We start from the raw sequence: 23,761 nt of genomic DNA, 5'->3' as shown, positions 1-23,761 counted from the left end.
TGGTCTGGTTGAGTGGTTGTCGGACTTCCATACAGTTCAGTTTTCTGTCTGTTCTGGTTGTGTTTTTGTTTCTAAATCTTTGTTGTCCTTAATTTTGGTTGTGTGAGGAGGCACAGTATTTCCACCTATGCCTCCATCTTGGCTGGAAGTCAGAAATTAAATTTTTGAATGTCCTCCAGTCACTGAAAATTTACTTTGAGTGTGCCACTAATACCACATTCAGCCATAGACTCAGCTATAATCTTTTCACATGCTTTACTGAGGCTACTATCTGTAAACATTGTATGATGTATATTTTACTATTTATGAGCACAATTTGGCTAAAGATTCACTTCCCACAATGCATTCCTTTACAGTGGGTAAAACGGAATAAGAAAGTTTTATAATGCTTGTTCCAAGGTTAGAATGGAAGTAATTGTTACTAGATTGGAAAAATTCGCACTTGTCTTTGTGTCTATCCCATGCCTCACCCATGCCCCTACTTCATCATACCCTACCCCAGAATGCCATTACTAAACTTTTTCCTTTCTTCAGCTTGTTTTCGTTACATTTTTATACATCCATTTTTTTTTGCACCTATTTTATCTTATTTTGTGAAGTCTTTGGTTTTTCTTTTTTTTTTTTTTTTACTTTTTAAGAATGAGATCGGTAACTTTTCATTTTACTGTTTTGCTTTACTCTGTTTTTCTTTTCTCTTTTTAACTTCATCTCATTCGCTCTTTACTTCTCTAGTGTTCCACTTATTTTTATTAATTCCTATAACATGACAAGCACCATTTTTACCTGCATACATCTTTTCGTTTTTTTTACTTAACTTTCCTTTTGTCTCCTACTTTTTTCATTTTTATTTTTCATAACTGAGTTTCTTTTGCTTCTATATACATTCCTGTATCTCATTTTCCTTGAAACGCTAGAGGAGAACCTCATTTTAGTAACCATTAGGTAGGTTATAGTTTCAGAAACAGGAAGAGATGGACATCAGCGGATCCAAACTACTGATGGAGATAAATGCTCAGTGAGCATCAAGACCCTTAGTAAATCATTGTGTCTGTGTTCACCATTTCTGAAGTTGTTTCAGAGGGCAAAATGTTCGTATTAATACACCCGCCAAATGGATGTCAAAACTCTTTTCATAGATTTAGTTTCTGCCTCTATCTTGATTTTAGAATATGTGTTAGTTTAAACTAGTAGTGCATTAACTTCTGTTTTTTTTGTTGTTTTTTTTTTTTTCATAATTGCAAGGAATATGAAAATGTTCGTCAGGAATATGAAGAAGTAAAGCTAGCTCGTGACCGAGTGAAGGATGAAGTCAGAAGACTTAAAGATGGGCAGATTCCTATGACAAGTCGAATTCAAGAAATTGAAAACCAGCGTCACACTTTGGAGGCTCGAATCAAAGCAAAGGTACTTTTCTGGCTCAGTTTTGGACTTTCTCTATTTTATTTTAGCACATACAAAAATACTTTGCAGATTTCCTTGTTGCTTTGGTTCCTTAAATTCTTTGACTAAAAATTTACCACCACAGGGCTTTCAAGGTTCTAATCATCACCATTGGAAGGTTGCTGCTTTATAGAAATACAAGATACAAAAAGAGAAAAATGAAATGTGATTGTTTTAATTATAAGAGGATTCAAAGTAGTATTTTTAGAAACTGAACTTTTTTTGTGAATTTATTATATTGTCTTTCTAAATATATCCCCTTTTAGAGGAGGGTGATACAGAAAACTTTGCTGTTTCTTAGAATAAGTAGTATAATGGCATTTGGAATATTACATGTATTTTGAAAATATAACTAAACTTTGATGATCATGGCCTTCATTCTTTAGGGAGATTTGGAGTCAAAGGTTATTTTGGAAGATGGCTTAAACTATGGACCCTGCTGTCCTGTGGGATTGTTTTTAGGATCAAGTGAAAATGTGAGAAAATAAGTGTGAGGAGATTAAAAAAAATATGTCTGCATATTGCTGCTGTTTTTTTCAATATCAGGAATAACCTTATATAGATTTGCAAGTAATGTATTTTTGGGGATAATTATGTATTTGGTTTTAAAGAAATGGAAAAGTATTGAGGGTTAACTTACATAACAACACTTGGATGGGGGGAGCACATAATTTGCTTGCTTAAGTTTTTAACTAATTTTCCCCTTTTTGGTTCAATCTCACAGGCAACAGATATTAAGGAGACATCTCAAAAATGCAAACAAAAACAAGATGTTATAGAAAAGAAAGATAAACATGTAAGATTTTATATTGAAATTTTTATTATGCTAATTTGCTCTAACATTTAAGTTTGGGTCTGGATTTGGGGACAGTCTCTTATTTGGGAATTATCTAAGTTCTTTATCATTCTTTATTTCTTATTATACCAGTTGCACAAAGGATAATTAAGAAAAATTGCTCAAAACTACTCGTAGATTTGCATTATGATCTTTGCAGCTGTGTAGCCATAGTTTTTGTTTTGTTGTGTTTTTAATTTGGGTAATGATAAAATTGGATTCAGTTACTTTAATAGCAGAAATTAAATTATAAGGAATTTATTTAGTTATGTCAAGAGTAGGGCATTAAAAACCTAATTACAAATTTGTTTTCATGAGTGGGACTTGATGGCAAAATTGTTTTAGGGTGATTGGTCAAGAAAGTGGATGTTTTAGCTGACAGATCCTCACATATTTGTGGAGTTCTATTTTCCAGGACCATTCAGGAACTGAATTTTGAATTCTCTATCTTAGGGTTAGCTATATAACTTGGACCATTCCTTGTAGTTGAAACGTTGTATTAATCTCCCAGTTTTCAGCCTCACTCCTTTTTCTTTGCCTTTATCTTTAAGTTCCACGCCTCTTTCATTTATTTTTCTAACCAATAAACCTCAGATTTTCCTGACAGAAGCTTGGCTGCCAGTGTTATTGCTCAAGGTCTGTGTGTGGGTTGGGTGGGGGGGACATTGGGTAGGAGGTAGGGCTGGAGTAATTTCTTCTATGTGGTGTCTTTTATACCTGACATTTCTTAGTTTTAAGAGTCTCTGGGGACTCCCGCCAAGGTGGAGGCATAGGTGGATGTGCCGTGCCTTCTCACACAACCAAGTTGAGAGACAACTAAATATTAGCAATAGAAAACACAGCCAGAACACGGAAAATTGAACTTTTCGGAAGTCCGTTAACAACAAATTCTTCAGCCTGACCAGTAAGGGGCGAAACCAGCGGCTGGTGAAGCAGGGTTGCACAGGAGGTCTCGGTCAGCCAGACTCAGGCGCGGAATCCAGGCGCAGGGTTGGACCTAGTGATCGAGCGAGCAAGGGACCAGGCGGGGGAGACAGCAGGGGATTGGGGCTGCGTGTTGACTGTGGTCACGCATTTGTGCGCGGGTGGACAGGCGAGGGAGTGGGCGGTTGGACCCGGCCTGGCGGGTCCCCGCGGCAAGCGGCAGTGGAGGGCCCCGCCATTTCCCTGTTCTGACCCCACCTCCACATACAGCGTCATAACCCAGTGACTCTGAGTGGCCCGGCCCAGGGGAACCACCTAAGATGCTAATCCTCACCCAGCTGTGAGAAACAGCAGAGGGGGTCGCCATTTCCCCGCTCTTACCATGCCCCCACATACAGTGTCACAACCCAGCGACCTGGGAGTCCAAGGCTCCGCTTGTCATACCTAATAGGCACGAACAGACCAAAAATGGCTCAAGAAGATCTCAAAACCCCAGAGCCTATAGATCTAAGTAATGAAGAAATAGCAAAACTCTCAGACGCACAGTTTAAAACACTGGTGATCAGGATCCTCACAGAACTGGTTGATTATAGCCACAAATTAGACAAATGTATGAAGGCAAAACTAATTGAAATGAATGGAATTGCACAGGACACCAATAGCAATGAAAAGGAAACTGGGATTCAAATCAATGGAGTGGACCAGAAGAAAGCAAATAATGGCCAAACAGAAAAGAGTCAAGGAGCAAGAATTCAAAGAAATGAGGAGAGTCTTAGGAACCTCCAGGACATCTTTAAACGCTCCAATATCCGAATTATAGGGGTACCAGAAGGGGGAAAGGCACAGCCACCTGTGGAAAACTTATTTGAACAAATAATAAAGGAGAATTTCCCCAATCTGGCAAAGGAAATAGACTTCCAAGAAATCCAGGAAGCTCAGAGAGTCCCAAAGAAGTTGGACCCAAGAAGGAACACACCAAGGCACATCATAATTACATTAGCCAAAATTAAAATGAAGGAGAGAATCCTAGAAGCAGCAAGAGCTAAGGGGACAGTCACCTACAAAGGAGTCCCCATCAGACTGTCAGCAGATTTCTCAAAAGAGACCTTACAGGCAAGAAGGGGCTGGAAAGAGGTATTCCAAGTCATGAAATCCAAAGACCTACAACCAAGATTGCTCTATCCAGCAAAACTTTCATTTAGAATGGAAGGACAGATAAAGTGCTTCTCAGATAAGACCAAATTCAAGGAGTTCATCATCACCAAGCCCTTATTATATGAAATGTTAAAGGGACTTATCTAAGAAAAAGAAGTTAAAGAAACATGAACAGTGAAAGGACAACAAACTCACAGTTATTAAGAACCACACCTAAAACAAAAGCAAACTAAAAGGACAGCTAGATCAGGAATGGAAACATAGAAATGAAGATCTCAAGGAGGGTTAGCAACAGGGGAGTGGGAGGAGGAGAAGGGGGGAGAAGGTACAGAAAATAAGTAGCATAGACAGTAGATAGAAAATAGATGGGGGGGCAAGAATAGCATGGGAAATATAGAATCTAAAGGACTTGAGACACATGGTCATAAACTAAAGGGGGGTAATGGTGGGGATAGGAGGTAGGGTGGAGGGGAGTGAAGGGGGGAATAGAACAACTGTAACAGCATAATCAATAAAAAAATTTTTAAAAAAAGAGTCTCTGGGGTTTTTTTTTTCTCTTTTTAGAGGAGTCAGCTCTTTTTTAAAAATAATTTTTTATTGTATTTTTCTCCATTACCATTTAGTCCCCTTATACTGCCCTCCCCCCTCCATCACCACACTGTTGTCCATGAGTCCTTTTTCCGTTGGGCTCAGTCCCTCCAACCCCCTTCTCTCCCCTTACCTTAGCTGTCATCCTGCAGTCCATCAGTGAGTCTGTCTCTATTTTGTTTGTTCAGTTTGTTCATTAGATTCCACATATGAGTGAAATCATATGGCATTTGTCTTTCTCTGACTGGCTCAGCATAGTGTTCTCCAGGTGCATCCATACTGTTGCAAAGGGTAAAATTTTAGTCAGCTCTTTCATTGTCCCTTTCTCTTTTACTCACTTTTTTTAAATAGCATTATATTAGTTTTAGGTATATAGCATAATGATTTATTTGTATGTGTTGTGATCACCGTAGTAAGTGTAGTTAATATACATCACTGTACATAGTTACATTTTTAATTTCACACAACCACTAACCCCCCCACCTCTGACAGCCATCAGTCTGTTCTCTGTATCCATGAGCTCATTTCCCCTAGCAGAGCCTCCTGTTTCATCCATGTTGTTGCAAGTGACAGGATTTACTTCTTTTTATGGCTGCATAATATTCCACTTTGTATATGTCACATTTTCTTTTTTCATTTGCCCATTGAGGAACACTTAGATGTTTCTGTATCTTGGCTGTTGTAAAAAAAAGGTGCATTGAACATGAGAGTGCATATATATTTTCAACTTAAGTGTTTTTTTTCCTTTGTATAACCACGCAAGAGTAGAATTACTAGATCATATGCTAGTTCTATTTTTAGTTTTCTGAGGAACCTCCAAATTATTTCCCATAGTAGTTGCACCAGTTTACATTCCCACCAACAATGAACAAGAGTTTCCTTTTATCCACTACCTGGCCACTGGCTATTGATAGTAGCTGTTCTGACAGGTGGGAAGTGATACATCTTTGCGGTTTTGAGTTGCATTTCTCTCCTAATTAGTGATGGTTAAGCATCTTTTCATGTATCTGTAGGTCTTTGTAACAACATCTATTCAGATCTTCCACCCATTTCTAATCACTTTTTTTTTTTTTGGTAATGAGTTCTATGAAATTTTTACGTTTTGGATATTAACTCCATATATATATGATATGTAAGTATTTTTTCTTAGGTTGCCGTTTTATTTTGTTGATGATTTCCTTTGCTGTGCAGAGTTTTTCTTAATCTAATAAATATATTTTAGGGTATTAAGTTTTTATGTTTTACAGTTTTAAGTTTCATAATTTTTAAAAAATCCTCACCTGAGGATATGTTTATTGATTTTAGAGAGAGAGAAAGGGGGAGAGAGAGAGAGAAACATCGATGTGAGAGAGAAACATCGATGTGAGAAACATGCTGTACACTCCCCGACTGGGGATTGAACCCACAACCTAGGTATGTGTGCTGACCAGGGATCAAACCCACAAACCTTCAGTGCATGGGGTGATGCTCCAACCAACCAAGTCACCCTGGCAGGGTGGATTTTATCATTTTTATTTTAATGTTTTCATTTATTTAAGGTTATATAGGAGTTTTTATTTTAATTTTATAGATAGGGAATTTTTAAGCCCCTTTTATATAGAGTTCTGGTTATATTGCTTTATTGTTAATACATGTGGCCTTTATGACTTTATTTTAGAATATTTCGAGACCTCTTTGGAATTTTATGTTTGGTTTTGTATATTTGGTTATGTATACTTGAAAAGAATGTGTAGTCTGTCTTTAGGTGTGAAGATATATGTGTTAGAACAGGCTTATAATAATTATATTTACACAAAAATGTCCTTCATTTTTATCTTTTTACCTATCTGACTTATTCATTTTTAAAGTGTCAATACCCGTGAATGTGGATTTGTCTATTTTTTCATGAGATTATATTAGTTTTTGCTTCCTAGATTTTAAAGCTTTATTGTTTTGTACGTTCTGCATCATGTTTTATTTTCTGTAAATAATATATACTGGGTTTTATTTTGAAAATTTTTTCTATTTGGTGTGAGACACTTCTTAAAGTAAACAAGTTTAACCAGTTCACGTTTACTGTTGTTTTCTACTTTCTTTGCTTTTGGTTTGATTTCTCCTGTGCCTCTTTTACTTTGTTGCTATTGATCAAGATTTTCTTAATCAGTTTTTTCTAAAGTTATATATTCTGAACCTACTGTACTGATTACTCCTAAAGCTTAAATAACACATTTTTCTAAAAAAAGATTAATTAGTATTTCTTCCACTTAGGACAAAAATCTTAATTAGCTTTTATTTGTTCTTCCTCCACTCCATGTGAATATCATCAGAAATTTTACTCGTCAGTTATTTAAAATACTACTCTTTATTATGTTTTTACTTAGGTCTAGTAATATATCTTATTGTTTTATTGGACCATGTTACTTTTTATATCGTACTTGCACTGGCTCCATCGTTTGAAGGGGTAGGGATTTTTGCAGTTTTCCCTTGCTATGTGTTTTCTGTAGTTGTTACAGTGAGGCTGCTTAGACAGCGAACAATCTGAGTCCTTGTACGTCAGTAAAAAGCTTTTTGTAGTCACTCGGGAATTTAATGTGTCTATTAGAATGGTAATGTTTTCTCAACACTTTGACAGTTCTGCTTCAGTATCCTCTTTGGTCCAATACCATTCTTGAGAATTAGCAGATATAAAGGTAGGCAAAGACTGTATTAGATGACCCTTGAAGAAAAAAAGAAAGGAAATAGAAATTGATTCTAAATGGAGTAAGAAACCATGAGAAGGCTTTGAAAGCTTTAAAGCAGAGAGAAATGGTATTTTATTTATTTATTTTTAAAGAACTCTGGGCTGCCTTCTGGAGAATGGACCAAATGGGGCAGAAATAAAAGTGGGGGTTCATTTAGGAGACTTTTATAGCCATCTAGGCAAGAGATGATTGTGGTTTCAAGAGAAATTAACCAACAAAAGTTGCCCAGGAAGTAGATGTAACGATTGAATTGTGGTAGAATCGAGGATCACATTTAACATTTTGACTTCACAATTGGTGGATAGTGGTACCTTTTACTGAAATGACTGCTAGGAGGGGGAAAGAGTTCTATTTGACTATGTAAAGTTCCGTCTTTTTACTTGAAACCTCTGTGTGTCTTCCGATCTTAAGTGTATTCTCATAAACAGTATATAGTTGGGTCGTGGATTCTTATTCTAGTTGTAATTATAAGGTAGGATTTACATGTGCCATTTTGCTTTCAGCTATTCCTCCATTATATCCACCTTTTCATTAAATATTTTCTGTTCTACCATTTTAATTTCCTTATTTCTTTTACTGTGTATGTTTTGAGCTGTTTTTTTAGGGGCTGCCTTTGAAATAAATAATATCTTAATTTATAGTAATCTGGTTTCTATTAATACCAACATAATTTCAGTAGCATGCAAAACTTTATTCCCATGTGGCTTCATTCCCTTCTTCCTTCTTTGTGTTGTTAGTTTCATATAAACTATAGCCTACTGACACAGTTTTATAATTATTTCTTAAGTATATTGCATTGATTATGCTATTACAGTTTTCTCAGTTTTTTTTCTCACCTTTATCCCCTCTCAGTCCTGCACCACCTCCCACCCTCCAGCATTACCCCTCTGTCTTAGTTCACTACCACAGGTTGTACATATAAGTTCTTTGGCTTCTCTGTTTCCTGTACCATTCTTAACCTCTTCCTGTCTATTTCATGCCTTCCAATTATGCTGCTTATTTCCTGTATCTTCCCCTCCCCATTCTTCCTCTCCCCTCCTCCATTGAAAACCTTTCATGGGATCTCCATTTCTCTGGTTCTGTTCCTGTTCTAGTTGTTTGCTTAGTGGTTTTTTTGTTGTTTTTTAGGTTTAGTTATTGATAGTTGTCAGTTTGTTGTCACTTTACTGTTCATAGTTTTTGTTTTATTTCTTAGATAAATCCCTTTAACATTTCATATAATAAGGGCTTGGTGATGATGAACTCATTTACCTTGACCTTATCTGGGAAGCAGTTTACCTGCCCTTCCATTGTAAACAATAGCTTTGCTAGGTAGAATAACCTTGAACGTAGGTCCTTGCCTTTAATGACTTCAAATACTTCTTTCCAACCACTTCTTACCTGTAAGGTTTCTTTTGAGAAATCAGCTCATAGTCTTATGGGCACTTCTTTGTACATAACTGTCTCCTTTCCTCTTGCTGCTTCTAAGATTCCTTTTATCTTTAATCCTAGGAAACTTAATGATGATGTGCCTTGGTGTGTTCCTCAGTAGGTCCAACTTCTGTGGGACTCTGAGCTTCCTAGAAGTCTGTTTCCTTCACCAGATTCGGGGAGTTTTCCTTCATTATTTGTTCAAATAAGTTTTCAGTTTCTTTCTCTTGTTCTTCCTTTTTTGGCACCCTATATGATTCAGATGTTGGAGCATTTGATGTTGTTCCATAAGTTCCTAAGCCTCTCCTTATTTTTTGGAATTCTTGTTTCTTCATTCTGTTCTAGTTGGATAGTTACTTCTTCCTTCAGCTCCAGATCATTGATTTGAATTCCGGTTTCCTTCTGTTCACTGTTGGTTCCCTTAATATTTTACTTTATTTCACTTTAGGTAGCCTTCATATGTTCCTTCATTTTTCTACCAAGCTCAAAAAGTTCTGTGAGCAACCTGATTACCAGTGTTTTGAAATCTGCATCAGTTAGGTTGTGTATATCTCCTCACTGCTTAGCTCTTTTTATGGAGTTTTGATTTGTTCTTTCATTTAGGCCATATTTCTTTGTCTTGGTGTACCACTATGTTATAAGGGGGTGGAGCCTCAGGTATTCACCAGGAGGAGGCCACCCTCTTTGCTGCGTTGTGGTGCTGTCTGTGGAGGAGGGTCAGAGGGAACAATGCCTCTCACTCGTTCCACCCCAGCCCCACTTTCCAGTGAACTCTCCCGTGAGACTGGGAGTGTCTCCCACGTGGCAGCCCCCACAGTATTTCACAGCTAGCTCGGAGTCTTTAGTTTCCTGTCCAGCCAGCCTCACCTCTCCCACAAGGTCTGCCACCTTGCCACGTGTCCTCAGCTTGGCTGCCCGCCTGCAGTCTCCGCCCCTCCTACTGGTCTAGGTGAATGTTTCTTTAACTACTTGGTTGTTGGAATTTCATGCAGTTTGATTTTCTGGCACTTCTGGTTGTTTATTGTTTTTAAATTGGTTGTTATCCTTGTTTTGGTTGTGCAAGGAAGTGAAGCATTTCTACGTATGCCTCCATCTTCTTATTTCTTTATACAGTTTTGTTTTGTGACAACATTATCTGATTTTCTGTTACCAAATGAGCATGTCCTGTAATTCAGTTCAATTTTAATCCTAACTACCTGGGATTGGAACAGACTCTGTAGGTTAAAAGCTCAGTTCTACAAGATAGTCCCTGCTTCAGACACTAGACTGAAGGCCCCAGGATACCTGCACGTCTCTCTGACTTGGCTATAAATTCAGGAGTTTCCACAGCACTCACACCCCTTCAGGTTCAGTATTATAAAGGATACAACTCAGAAATGGCTAAATGGAAGAGATACATAATGCAAGGTATGGGGGGTAGAGTGGTGCAGAGCGTCTGTCTCCGCTGAGTATACCACCTGCCCAGCCTGTCAGTATGTTTGCCAACCCAGCAACTCTATAACCTTGTTGTTCAAGAGTTTTAACTGAAGTTTAATTGTGTAGAAATGATTGTTTAAATTATTGGATGTTGGTCTCCTACCCTTTTCCCCTTTTTGAGGTCATGGTGGGGTTGAAAATTCTAACCCCTTTAATCATATTGGTTCTTCTGGCAACCAGTCTCCATCCTGAAGCTAGCTAGATGCCCTACCTAGAGTCATCCTTATTATCATAAATCCAGTATCATTGAAAGAGGTTCGGTACGAATAACAAAAGACAGTTCTTTCACTCAGGAAATTCTGAATGTTTTAACAACTCTGAGCAAGGAATCAGGGACATAGACCTAATATATATGAGTTCTGTCCGTAGAAAGTCCAATCATAATTAATGTAATGAGAGTAGTTTGTTTGACATTGATGTAACCTGGCAGCCAAGGAGAGAGGACTGGAATGTGCATGTGTGAGCAATGAGGACTTTGCTGTACTTAGTGGGGGCAGTAGACGCTGTTGAGTGAGCATGTGTACTGTGTGGCTGTCACATTCAAAATGACTGAGTAGAGCATCGACTCGGAAGCAAATTTTGCGTTAAGCTTGAACATTCCTCCGCAGAAACTATTCAGATGATTCAGAAGGCCGCAGTTATGGGCAACTGGTGATTGACAGCTTCATCACGACAATGCTCCCGCTCATGCGTCATATCTCGTGCAGAGTTTTCTGATGAAACATCAAATCACCCAGGTGACTCAGCCCCCTGCAGCCCAGATTTGGCACCCTGCAGCTTCTGGCTTTTCCCAAAATAAAATCACCTTTGAAAAGGAAGAAATTTCATACTGTGGATGAGACTCAGGAAAACATGATAGGGCAGCTGGTGATGACTGGGAGAACTATGTGAGGTCCCATGGTGCCTACAGTGAAGGGGCCTGAGGTGTCCTTGTCCTGTGCGTGGTGGTTCTTGCACCTTCTTCAATAAATGTCTCTGGTTTTCATATTATATGGCTGAACACCTTCTGGACAGACCTTGTATATTTTTATTATACCACTGTAGTTGCTTTTTGTATCACATAGGAGAAAAAAGATTTACAAACAAATAACCTTTTCTGTTTACCTGTACTGGTAGCATTTATTTCTTTGTATAGATTTAAGTTACTGTCTAGTGTCCTTTCGTTTTGGCCTCAAAGATCTCCTTTAGTATTTCCTGTAGTGTAGGTCTGCTAGTGACAAAATCTCTCAGGTTTTGTTTATCTGCAGATATTGTAAAGATAGTTTTACTGGATATAAATTTTTGATTTTCAGAACTTTGAATATGACATCCCACTGCCCTTTGGTCTTTATGGTTTCTGATTATGAGTCAGCTGTTAGTTTTATTCAGGAACTCATACTTGATAAGTAATTTTTTCTTTCAAAATTCTCTGTTTTTGTCTTTCAAAGGTTAACTATTATGTTTCTAGATGTGAGTTTTCCTATTTGGAATTAAGTGAGCTTATTGGATGTGCAGATTGATGTTTTTCATCAAAGTTGAGGAGTTTTTTTGGTCATTGTTGTTTCAGATATTCTTTCTGCCTCATTCTCTTGTCTCCCTCTGAGACAGGCACATTTTGCTATAGTTTGTGTCCTACATTCTTTTTTTTTTTTTTAATTCTTTTCTTTCCTGTTTCTCAGACTGCATAATCTCAGTCGACCTATCTTATACTTTGTTTTGCCTATTCACATCTGCTGTTGAGCCCCACTAGTAAATCTTTTATTCCAGATATTGCACTTTTCTCCAGAACTTCTGGTTGACTCTTTTTTAAAAATAAGTTCTATCTCCACTGATATTTTCTATTCGATGAGACATTGTTCTCTTACTTTAATTCTTTAGATTACAATCTTTATAACGACTTTTGAAGTCTGTTGGGACATTCTCCTCTCCCCTAGAGTTGTTTGTTGATAATGATGTCATTGCTATTTTTTATATCTGTATTCTTTGTCATATATGACTTCTAAACTATCTGCTCAGTTAGCTTAGCAGTCACCTAATGATTGGACAAATATTTCTTTAAATGTTGGGAAGTAGTATGTCACCCAGTCTTTCAGAATCTCCAGGTGTGTGTAGGTTTATACCTTTAGCACTCAGGTGGGCATGATTTTTACTTTTCACCAAGATTCAGTTTCTTTTGTTTTTTTTTGTTTTTTTTTTTGGTAAATACCCCCATAATTCTTGCAAACTCTGCTTAATTTTCAGTTCAAGTTTACAACTCCGTATTGGCCTTCATTTCTTGTTTGCACAGAGCCTCAAGATGATAGTTCTTTGTTCGTGCAAAGCTAAGGGTTCCTTAGGTCTTTATGGAAGCACACACAGCCCTGGGCATGCACACAGTTCTACTCATACAGTGGCCTTCTAGATTACAAATAGCTTCCAAAGCTTCCTGTAGGCATTACTTTCTCTAGCGTTTTCTTTTTAAACGTTTTGGTTAGCGAGCTTATTATTTGCCACAACTCTTAAGAATCAGGCAACTATGGTGTTAAACAATTGTCAGTTAATGTTTTTGACATGCTTTCAGGAAAAAGTTGTTTTGCAGTATGCAAGCTGTGGAGTCAGGTCAAATAAAGACATATCTTAAGTGTAAGGATTTTCCATGGAACTGCCAGACAAAGACAATTCTCTGAGAATGAGCTCTAACCCTGTTCTGACCTCCCCAGTGGCTGCTAGGCTGCTGACTTCACTATGATTTCGTGTGCTGCTTTCAAGGCTTCCTTGGGGCTTTGGGTCAAGATAGCAGTGTAGGTAAGCGGGGTACTCACCTCCTGCAGCCATATCAAAATTACAACTAAACTGCAGAAAACCCATCATTCAGAACCACCTGAATTCTGGCTGAGTGGAAGTCCTACAACTAGGGAATTAAAGAATAAGCCACATTAAGGCTAGTAGGAGTGTAGACACAGAACCGGCTGGTCCCACACCCACATGTGTCAGATAAAAATCAGGAGGGATATGTTGGCTGCCGTGATCACCTCTGAGGAGTGAAGGGTTCCAGCCCCACACCAGGCCCCCCCGCCCAGGATTCCAGTGCTGAGTAAAGTCCCCATAATGTCTGGCTATAAAAACAAGCAGGGATTGAGGCTAAGGGAAATGGAGAGCTTTTAGAATCTCAGGTGGTTCCTCTTAAAGGACCTACACACAGACTTACTTGGACTCACTCCATCTGAGCTCCAACACTGGGGCAGCATCTGGAAAGGCACCAAAGACATATGGGGAGGACCTGAAGTATCGGGCATCAGGCCTAGAGCTCAGGCAGCTTTCTCCCAAACAGAAGTGCTGGCAGCAGCCATTGTTTCTTTGATGAGCCCCTCCCTCACAGAGCCAGCAGGCAGGTGCAGTATCTGAGACTCCATCAGCCTGGCTCACATTGTTCGTCCCTCTCTGCTGATTCCATCAGGCCCCACCCTACCCATATATCAGGCTCACCCAGTTGTTTCTAGTGGCTTTTCCACCCTAATGGCCTGTCTTGGCCCATGCTTCACATTTTCCTACAATCTCTCAAATAAGCAGAATCTTGCCTCAGCATGCGCTGTACCACTGCTCAGTGGTTTCAGGATCGGCACTAGCAGCAGATGGCCTTGGTTCACAGGTTGGCATTGATTGGGCACGTCTAAGACCAGCCCAATTAGCACCCTTCTGCAGATTGCTTTCCAGCTCATATCAGATGGTCTTGGGTAGAATACAAGCAGAGGCTGACCTTGGCTGCCCTCCCACGGGCCCCACAACCAGTGTGCCCAGTGGATAGCTTCAGGCCACATCAAAGCATCACCATCCAACCATCTGATACACTCAGGTGGGCTTAGCAGGAACCAGAGCCCCGCTGAAGTCCTGCTCCATGAGCTGATCCTCTGAGGCGATCGGTGGTTGGTGGTCACACCAACCAGTCTTTGCAGCTGATCAGTCCATAGGTAAATCCTCCCATTGATGTGCCAATAGCAATCAAGGCTCAGCTACAAAAGGAGGGTGTACACAGCCCACAGAGGGAACACACCTCCAGTGCCTAGCTTGTGTGCCTGGAGAGGCTCTGCCACTGGTCCCTACAGAACCCCTACTACATTAGGCTACTCTACCAAGCCTGGATTTTTGTAGTAACTCTACCTAGTGCATAGAAGCCAATACAGATAGGCTGCCAAAACAAGGAGACAAACATCCCAAATGAACAAAATGGAACTTCATAAAAAGAATAAACAAAATGGAGAGAAGCTATCTAGTAGATGCAAAGTTCAAAACACTGGATGCTTGTTGAACTTAGTGAGAACTTAAAGAGTATAGAAAAGGACCAGTCAGAAATGAAGAATACACTAACATTTTTAAATGAAGAATAATTTACAGGGTATCAACAGGAGAATAGTTGAAGCCAAGAATCAATACAGTAATTTGGAATACAAGAAAGCAAAAAACAACCAATTAGAACAGGAAAAAAAAAGTCCAAGGAAATGAGGGTAGTGTGAGGAACCTCTGGGACAACTTCAGGCATACCAACATTTACATGATAGGGGCACTGGAGAAGAGGGAGAGCAAGAAAATGAAAACCTACTGGAAAAAATAATAAGAGGGGACTTCCCTAACTTGGTGAAGGAAATAGACATATGAGTCCAGGAAGCACAGAGAGCCCCAAACAAAATGAACCCCAAGAGGCCTATACCAAGACATATCATAATTAAAATGCCAAAGGTTAAAGACAAAGAATCATATAAGCAGCAAGAGAAAAGCAGTTAGTTACCTACAAGGGAGCTCCCCTAAGACTGTTAGCTGATTTCTCAACAGAAACTTTGCTAGCCAGAGGGATTGGCAAGAAATACTGAGTCATGAAAAGAAAGGACCTGCAACCAAGATTACCCAGCAAAGCTACCATTTAGAATCAGAAGACACTTGAGCTTCCCAGACAAGAAGAAGCTAAATGAGTTCATCACAATCGAACCAGGATTATATGATATATTAAAGGGTTTTCTTTAAGAATAATTTGTAAAAAAGTAATATGAAAAATTAAATGGCAATAAATACATATCAGCATTTGAATCTGAAAAACAAAATAAATAAACAGGCAGAACAGAAACATTTGTAGATAAAGAGAACATTCTGATATTTGCCAGATTAGTAAAATAGGTTAAAAAAAGTGAAGGATTTAAGAAGTACCGATTTGTTGATACAACAGATTTGTAAAATACAACATAGGGATTATATTCAATAATATTCTAATAACTATGTATGATATCAGATGGGTGTGAGATTTATCAGGATGATCACTTAGTAAGTTATATAATGTTTAATCACTGTGTATATACATGAAACTAATATAATAATGTACCTCAACTTTAAAGAGTAAAAGTTTATCTTTAAATGAAAAAAAAAGGCTGCCATTGGACTCTGGAGGGGGAATAGGAATATGGAAATATTCAAAATACCATAAAATTTGCTTTTCTTTTTTTTTTAAGATTCAGGCATTTTTCTTGAATAAAAATATTTGAGGTTGATGAAAACCTTTGTTTACATTCCAGAGTTCTGAAAATTCTTTACACTCCTTTCTTCTTCCCTCCCTCCTTCCTCCCCTTCCTGCCCTCTCTTCCTTCATTTCCTTCCTTTCTTTTTTAAAAATATATTTTACTGATTTTGCGATTACAGCTGTTCCATTTTTTTCTTCCCTTTGTTCCCCTCTGCCCTGCACCTCCCTCCCACCAGCAGTCCCCCCACCTTAGTTCATGTCCATGGGTCTACATGTAAGTTCTTTGGCTTCTCCATTTCTTATACTGTTCTTAACCTACCCCTATCTATTTTGTACCTATCATCTATGCTTCTTGTTCCCTGTACCTTTTTCCCCATTCTCTCCCCTCCTCCCTCCTGATAACCATCCATGTGATCTATATTTCTGTGAATCTGTTCCTGTTCTAGTTGTTTGCTTAGTTTGTTTTGGTCTTAGGTTCAGTTGTTGATAGTTGTTGTCATTTTACTCTTCATATTTTTTACCACCTTCTTTTTCTTAGATAAGTCCCTTTAACATTTCATATAATAAGGGCTGGGTGATAATGAACTCTTTTAACTTGAACTTAACCTGGGAAGCACTTTATCTGCCCTTCCATTCTAAATGATAGCTTTGCTGGATAGATAAATCTTGGATGTAAGTCCTTGCCTTTCATGCCTTTGAAAACTTCTTTTCAGCCCCTTGCCTATAATGTTTCTTTTGAGAAGTCAGCTGATAGTTTTATGGAAACCCCTTTGTAGGTAACTGTCCCCTTTTCTCTTGCTGCTTTTTAGATTCTCTCTTTAATCTTGGGTAATGTAATTATGATGTGCCTTAGTATGTGCTTCCTTGGGTCCAGCTTCTTTGGGACACTCTGATCTTCCTGAAGATCTGTTTCCTTTGCCAGATTGGGGAAATTCTCCATTAATTTTTCAAATAAGTTTTCAATTTCTTGCTCTTCCTCTTCTTCTTCTGGCACCCCTATGATACGATACGGGTATTGGACTGTTTAAGGTTGTCCCAGAAGTTCCTTAGACTCTCCTCATTTTTTTTTTTTTTGAATTCTTGCTTCTTCTTTCTGTTCTGGTTAAACGTTTACTTCTTCCTTCTCCAGATCATTGATTTGAGTCCCAGTGTCCTTCCTGTCACTGTTGGTTCCCTGTATATTTTGCTTTATTTCACTTCGTATAACCTTCACTTCTTTCTCTATTTTGCTACCATATTCAACCATTTCTGTGAGCATTCTGACCACCAGTGTTTTGAACTGTGCATCTGATAGGTTGGCTGTCTCTTCATCACTTAGTTCTATTTTTGTTATTTTGGGGGCTTTGACCTGTTTTTGCATTTGGGTCATATATTTTTGTCTCAGAGTGCCTGTTACATTCTAAGGGGCAGAGCCTTAGTACTCCCTAGGTGGGGGCTACCCATGTCACTCTGTTTTGGTGCCGTATGTGGGGCGGAGGGTCCAAGAGGGAATAGTACCACCTGCTTACCTCTCGGCTGGCTGTCAGTCACTTGCCCCACTTCCCACAAGCAAATTGTACCCTTCTGGTGCTGATTCAGGTGTGTGGCCTTGTTTATGTTTTAGGAACCTGTGGGTCTCTCCAACAAACTCTACTGTGTGGCTGGGAGTTTCTCCAGCTGCCCCATCCCCCATAGATTTTTACAGCCAGAGGTTTTGAGGCTTTATTTCCCGTGCACTGGAACCCTAGATTGAGTGATCTGTCTTGCTCCCCAGTTGTTCCTCCTGGTTTATCCATATGCGAATGTAGGACTGCCAGATCTGCCAGCCTCTACCTCTCCCTCCTGGCCCATGCAGTCCTCTAGCTGCCACCTGGTGGTGTGTTGTTTCCACCCCTCCTGCCGGTCTGGCTGTATGTTTCTTCTTTAACTCCTTGGTTGTCAGACTTTCATACAGTTTGATTTAGTGGCAGTTCTGGTTGTTTTTTTGTTTCTAAATTTGTTGTTGTCCTTTTGGTTGTGTGAGGAGGCAATGTGTATCCACCTTCACCTCCATCTTGGTGGGAAGTTTGCTTTGTTTGTTTTTATGTAGGAGTGATTTTCTTTACTTCTCCATACTTGATGACATCCAAGTCTTTTCTTTATCTACAGAAAAATGTTGCTGGGATTTTCATTGGATTTGCATTAAATGTGCATATCAATTTGGGGAATCTTTAGTATGTTGAGTCTTCCATCCTGTATATATCTCCATTTATTTAGATCTTCAGTTTCTTTTATCAGCATTATATAGTTTGTAGCATAAAAGTTCTCATTGTGTTTTGTTAGATTACACCTGAGTTTTTCTTTTCTTTCTCCCTTCCCCCCTCCCTCTTTTCCTCCCCACTTCCTTCTTCCATATCTGTCTATATATCTATCTTTATCTCTGACTAGCTCTCCTTCTTTAATAGATTCCTTGGCATTTTCTACAAAGGCAGTCATATCATGTACAAAGGGGGATAGCTTTATTTCATCCTTTCTGATTTGTATGCCTTTTTTTTTTTAATATCCCTTATTTCACTGGCTAGACCTTCCATCACTGTTTAATGAGATTGGTAAGTGTAGGTATCCTTGCCCTGTCCCCAGTCTTAGGAGCAGAGCATTCAGGTTTTCACTATTAACTAGAATATCAGCTGTAGGTTTTTTTAAGATGTTCTCCTAAACATCTATTTAGGGATTTCATAAAGGAAGTTCAGGAAATCCACTTTATTTTCGTGTTTCTGAGAACATATATCATGAACGACTGTTGGATATTGTCAAGTGCTTTTTACTTTATCTATTGATATGATAGCTTACAAGTTCATCTTTATCTCATTAATATGATCGATTACATTGATTGATTTTTTAGCATTAAATCAACCTTACATCCATGAAATAAACTCTACTTGGTTCTGGTGTATACATATAAACTTTTACATATGGTTGAATTCTGTTTGCTAACAGTTAAAGGACTTCTATGTATTTATGAGGGTTTTTTTTGTTTTTTTTTTAGTTTTGGTTTTGTACTCTCTGCTTTTTGATATCAGGATAGTAACTAGCTTAATAAAACAAATTAGGAAGTGCCCCTCCTCTTATATTTTTGGAGGAGATTGCGTAGAATCGTTAATTATCCTTTAAATATTCCAAACAATTCTCAGAGGATAGTATCTGGATCTGGAGATTTTGGGGAGGAGTTTAAAATTATGAATTCAACTTAATAGTTTTGAGGCTATTAAAGTAATCTTTTTCAGATTGGATGAGTTGTGCTAGTGTTTTTTGAGGAATTGGTCCATTTTTTCTAAGTTGTCAAATATACATGTATATAAATGCTCTTCTTATCCTGTTGATGTCTGTGAGGTCTGTAAGATACAGTGATACCCATTTCATTCCTGATATTGGTGACTTGTGTCTTCTGGGATTGCTGTATATGTTGTCATTCTTGCTAGAGGTTTGTTCACTTAAAAATTTTTTTTCAAAGAACCAGCCTTTTTCATTATATTTTCCTTTTCAGTTTTATTGATGTGTGTTCTTTATTATTTCTTTGTCTCTGCCTGATACTGGTATATTTTGGGGTTTTTTAGGTTCATGGGATAGAAGCCCAGCTTATTAATTTGAGGCTTCGTCTTTTCTTGTGTATGCACTTAATACTATAAATTTACCCCATCGCTGTTTTAGCATGTTCCACAAATTCTGATATGTTGTATTTTTATTTTTATTCAGTTTAATATTTTTCTTCTCATTTTTTTAAAGTCAGAATTTGCTGTTAGTGGGCATTTAGTTTGTTTTTGGTTTGAGGATGTTACTAATAAAGCTTCCAAGAATATTTCATATACATTTGTGTATGGGCATATGTTTTTGCTTCTCTTGGATAATCTAGAAGTAGACTATCATGGATGTACATTTGATTTTTAAAGCAATTGCCAAACTGTTCCCCAAAATGTCTGTTAGTAATTTATTGTAGTTGTGACTAGTAAAAGTTGACTTGTGATGGCTTGAAATTTTTTTATAAATGGTTCTTTACCATAAATAGTTTAAGAAGCACTGCTTGGAATAGTGTTGGAGGGTTGGATGTAGGCAGCTTCAAGAACTCTCCTACATGATAAAGCAGAGTGAGTACCACTGGAGGTTAAGGTGATAGATTTGAAGACAGGAACGCACTCCAATCAGCATATTCTGATTTTAACTATGCTGTTAGTGAAGGGTGAGACAAGAACATCAGCCAAGTGAGTAGAGGGTCTGTAGCACTAAAGGGCTGAGGAAGGAGAGAAAGGTGAATTCATCTCGGAACATAACACGTTACATTTGTTAAAGAAATGTAGTAGGTTGTTTGAAATGCTTATTTAAGTTTTGTGGCCATAAATTTAAAGTGTGGCCTTATTTTGTGTGTTTCTCCAATTAGTGCAGTTGTTTAAATACAGATAGATAGAACGTATATAGAAGGTATATAGTTAGGTTTAAAAAGAACTAGGTTTTCTCTTGGCTAGTGTGACATAGGATTAGTTAGAGGTTAAGAGGACTTGTCAAGGGAATGGTTATAGTGGTGGGTCGTGGAACCTCAACAGGTTTTTTGACAAGGTACTAGGGTCAGTGGATTGCAGGACTCTGTGGGGGCAAAAAATAGTTGGAATAGGAATACTACAATAACTAAAATAGAAGGAAAGGAAACGGTGATCAAAGAGTAGGGTTGTGGAAGTCGACTTTTCAGAAGTGGTATAATTTGGGGGGAGTTATATGAGCTAGAATACTACTATAAGAGCAGGAACGTCAGGGAGGAGGGTTTTAGGAAAAGATGGGTGAAGTTGAAAAAGTCAAGGAACACAGAGGCTGATGAGTTAGATTGAATTTTCTCTTATGTTGAAGGCTCATGATAACAGGCATAATGATGGAGAGGAAGACCTCAGTCAGTTGAGTGCTAAAGTCATCAATGAATGAAGTGACTGAGGAAGAATTTTGAGGGAGCAGTTAACCTGGCAACAAAGATAATGGTGGTAAAGTCTGAACACGTGGTCTTAAAAGAAACTGAAGTGGAGCGCAGTTAATGGAGGAAGTAGTACGGTGAAGATTAATCAGGACACTCTGCTCACGTCTGAAGGATTATAGCAGGAAAAGGTCACTACTTCAGAGGGCTCTAGGGAGAAGCATCTCAGGAATAGCCAAATTTCAGTTAGTACAAGAAGAGAGATCATTCATAGAAATGGGAGGCAGCAGTATGGGAATGGTACCCCCGAGAAGACTGGCCGTCCAGGAGGCTCCGCTTACTGGGCCAGAGCTAAAAATAGGTCCAGAGGGCGTAGTCATGGTTGTTTCTTGGTTTTTCGGTACCTACGATGTCTCTCTTTTTCTGAGAGGACAGGATTATATTTTAAATTTCTTGTTTTACATGGACCTGGACTTCTTGATATGTTTGGTGATTCGTAATTCTCTTTCTCTCTTCTGTGACATGCCTATTTATTCTCCTGAATGGCGTGGACTTTCTGACTGAACTCTGGCTTCTTGTCTGTTTGCTTCTTTTAGGTGGGCGTGTTGAGCATTGTTAATTTTCAGATATGTAACTTAATTTTTTCAAATATTTTTTTCTCTCTTGTGTGTTTGGTACAGAAGAGGATATTTTAGCATATATTTCTTTGTTCATTATCTTGACAGTTTCAAAGCTAAAACTTTTAGGAATAAGAAATTGATACCAACCCAAATTCCTAACAATGAAGAATAGGTAAATGTGGCATATCTGTATAACAGGATATTATGCAGGTATTAAAATTATATGTTGCAAGGACATGTGCAATAATGAGAAATTGCTCTCAGTACATTCTTAGTGGTACCATTTAGTAAAATACATATGTTCTATAGATAGGTATTAAAATATAAATGTTTAAAGGCATTAATTTAAGATACTAAATTTCTTAATACAAAATTCAAATTTTTTTTATAAAGTAGTTGTATTAGTGTATATTTGTGTGTATCTTAAAATCTTAACTCTGCTTTAGGTTGACTGTGTCTGGTTTTAACAAAAATTTCACTGACATACAATATGGGTTTTTTAAAACATAATTTACCCTAAATATATATTAACAAATCTAAACATGCAGGTCAGTGTTTAAGAATCACATAATATTAATTTGAAGTGTTAGTAGGAGATTTTTTTAAAAGAAAATGGTTATTTTAGCTTAAAATTAGTAGGGTAAAATCTCTTTTTATTATTACTACTTTATTGAAAGTATCATACCATGTGACTTAATTGTGGTATCAGGGTATGAAGTATGCATTTACTTCCTATAAATGTTTAGAATCTGATTGACTTTGTAAATATTTTAGTGAGTGTTAACTATATGCTAAACACTGCTCTAGGGACTTGGGATATATAAGTGAATAAATAAAATAAAGAGATAGGTAATCTGGTAAGAGTAACAGTCTAATTCTAGCAGGATACCTTTTAGTAAGGAAAACACCTATGTTCTTAGATTGTATGCATTTTAAAATTACATTACTATGAAAGCCCTATAAACCAGGAGAAAAAACAGTCTCCAGTACTAATTGTCTTCTGTTTTATTAGATTGAGGAACTTCAGCAGGCTTTAACAGTAAAACAGAATGAAGAGCATGACCGACAGAGGAGAATAAGTAACACCCGCAAAATGATAGAAGATTTGCAAAATGAACTGAGGACCACAGAAAACTGTGTGAATCTTCAACCCCAGATTGATGCCATTACAAATGACCTGAGACGGATTCAAGATGAAAAGGCTTTGTGTGAAAGTGAGATAATTGATAAGCATAAAGAGAGGGAAACTCTAGAGAAGGAGAAAAAGAGTAAGTTTTATTAAACTTAGGATGAAGAGATGTTTATAAAATGGAGGTACATCTCTAGTGATGGGCTTTCTTCTTCTGATATTATGCCTTTAAATATTCAAGTCTCCCTTTTGAGGAAGCTCAGCTTAGTTCTTCCAACTTAGTCTCTTAATTACCTATATCATGTACCATGATTTGCCAGTGGCTGGTCAGTGTCTTCAGTCAGATTATGTCAATTTTTTTAATTGTCAGTCTGAAAATACTTTGCTTTATTTTCTTAGAAAGTTACTTGCTATTATTTTTCAGAGCAGATTTAAACTCTTTATTCTAGTCTTTATAAACTTTATATTTACTTTGTTCCTTGAAGCCTGTCCAGTTACATCTTTGCTTTTCTTTCCTGTAGACCAAGGATGTCAAATTCGTTTTCACTGGGGGCCTCATCAGCCTCCTGGTTACCTTCAAAGGACCAAATGTAATTTTAGGACTGTATAAATGTGACTTAACAGTTAAGCAGAAGCTTGGCACTACCTCCCAGTGGAAACAAGGTTCTGGGCCGGATTCGGCCTGTGAGCCTTGTGTTTGCCTCCTGTGGGGGTAGACCATATGGACAGATCTCTAACGTTATTCAAGTAGAGGAGCTGTCATACTCAATCTGCTCAGTATATATAACTAACATCAATTTTTTAAAAGACCCATTTTTGTATGTTTATCAAATATGAGATGTGTATGGTTAAAACAAAGAAAAAGAAACTAGAAGTGTAGCCCAACCCCTTTTAACCTCGAGACCCCCCTCAAGTGTATGCACGTTTAACTATTCTAATAGTTAAATAGCAGTTTTTTTCTAATTGTGCTTCATATATTTTCAGCATATTCTTACTTTACCATAGCTTACCTTGTCGATTTTAGACATCATCTTTTGCTATTTTGTTACTTTAGATGTGATTTCAGCTCATAACTCCCTTCCCTATTGTAATTC

The 23,761-nt window shown here is 37.9% G+C and overlaps 1 protein-coding gene across 7 annotated transcripts in view; it reads left to right on the top strand.

Moving 5' to 3' along the window:
- SMC5 (structural maintenance of chromosomes 5) overlaps positions 1 to 23,761 on the top strand; it is a 101,548-nt gene that overhangs the window by 37,307 nt on the left and 40,480 nt on the right. For 6 of the 7 annotated variants that reach the window (XM_037157587.2, XM_037157586.2, XM_037157590.2 and 3 more), the window contains exons 7-9: positions 1,243 to 1,404; positions 2,165 to 2,236; positions 22,551 to 22,806. In XM_037157587.2, the coding sequence (XP_037013482.2) occupies positions 1,243 to 1,404; positions 2,165 to 2,236; positions 22,551 to 22,806 (490 nt within the window). The remainder of the gene's footprint in view (positions 1 to 1,242; positions 1,405 to 2,164; positions 2,237 to 22,550; positions 22,807 to 23,761) is intronic. The other variant, XM_037157588.2, reaches the window with a different exon arrangement.

This window comes from Artibeus jamaicensis, unplaced genomic scaffold (assembly GCF_021234435.1).
Source record: "Artibeus jamaicensis isolate MK-2021 breed Jamaican fruit bat unplaced genomic scaffold, CSHL_Jam_final scaffold_1964, whole genome shotgun sequence".
Lineage (NCBI taxonomy): Eukaryota > Metazoa > Chordata > Mammalia > Chiroptera > Phyllostomidae > Artibeus > Artibeus jamaicensis.
The sequence above is the reverse complement of the archived record's forward strand: the minus strand, read 5'-3'. Positions and strand labels throughout refer to the sequence as shown.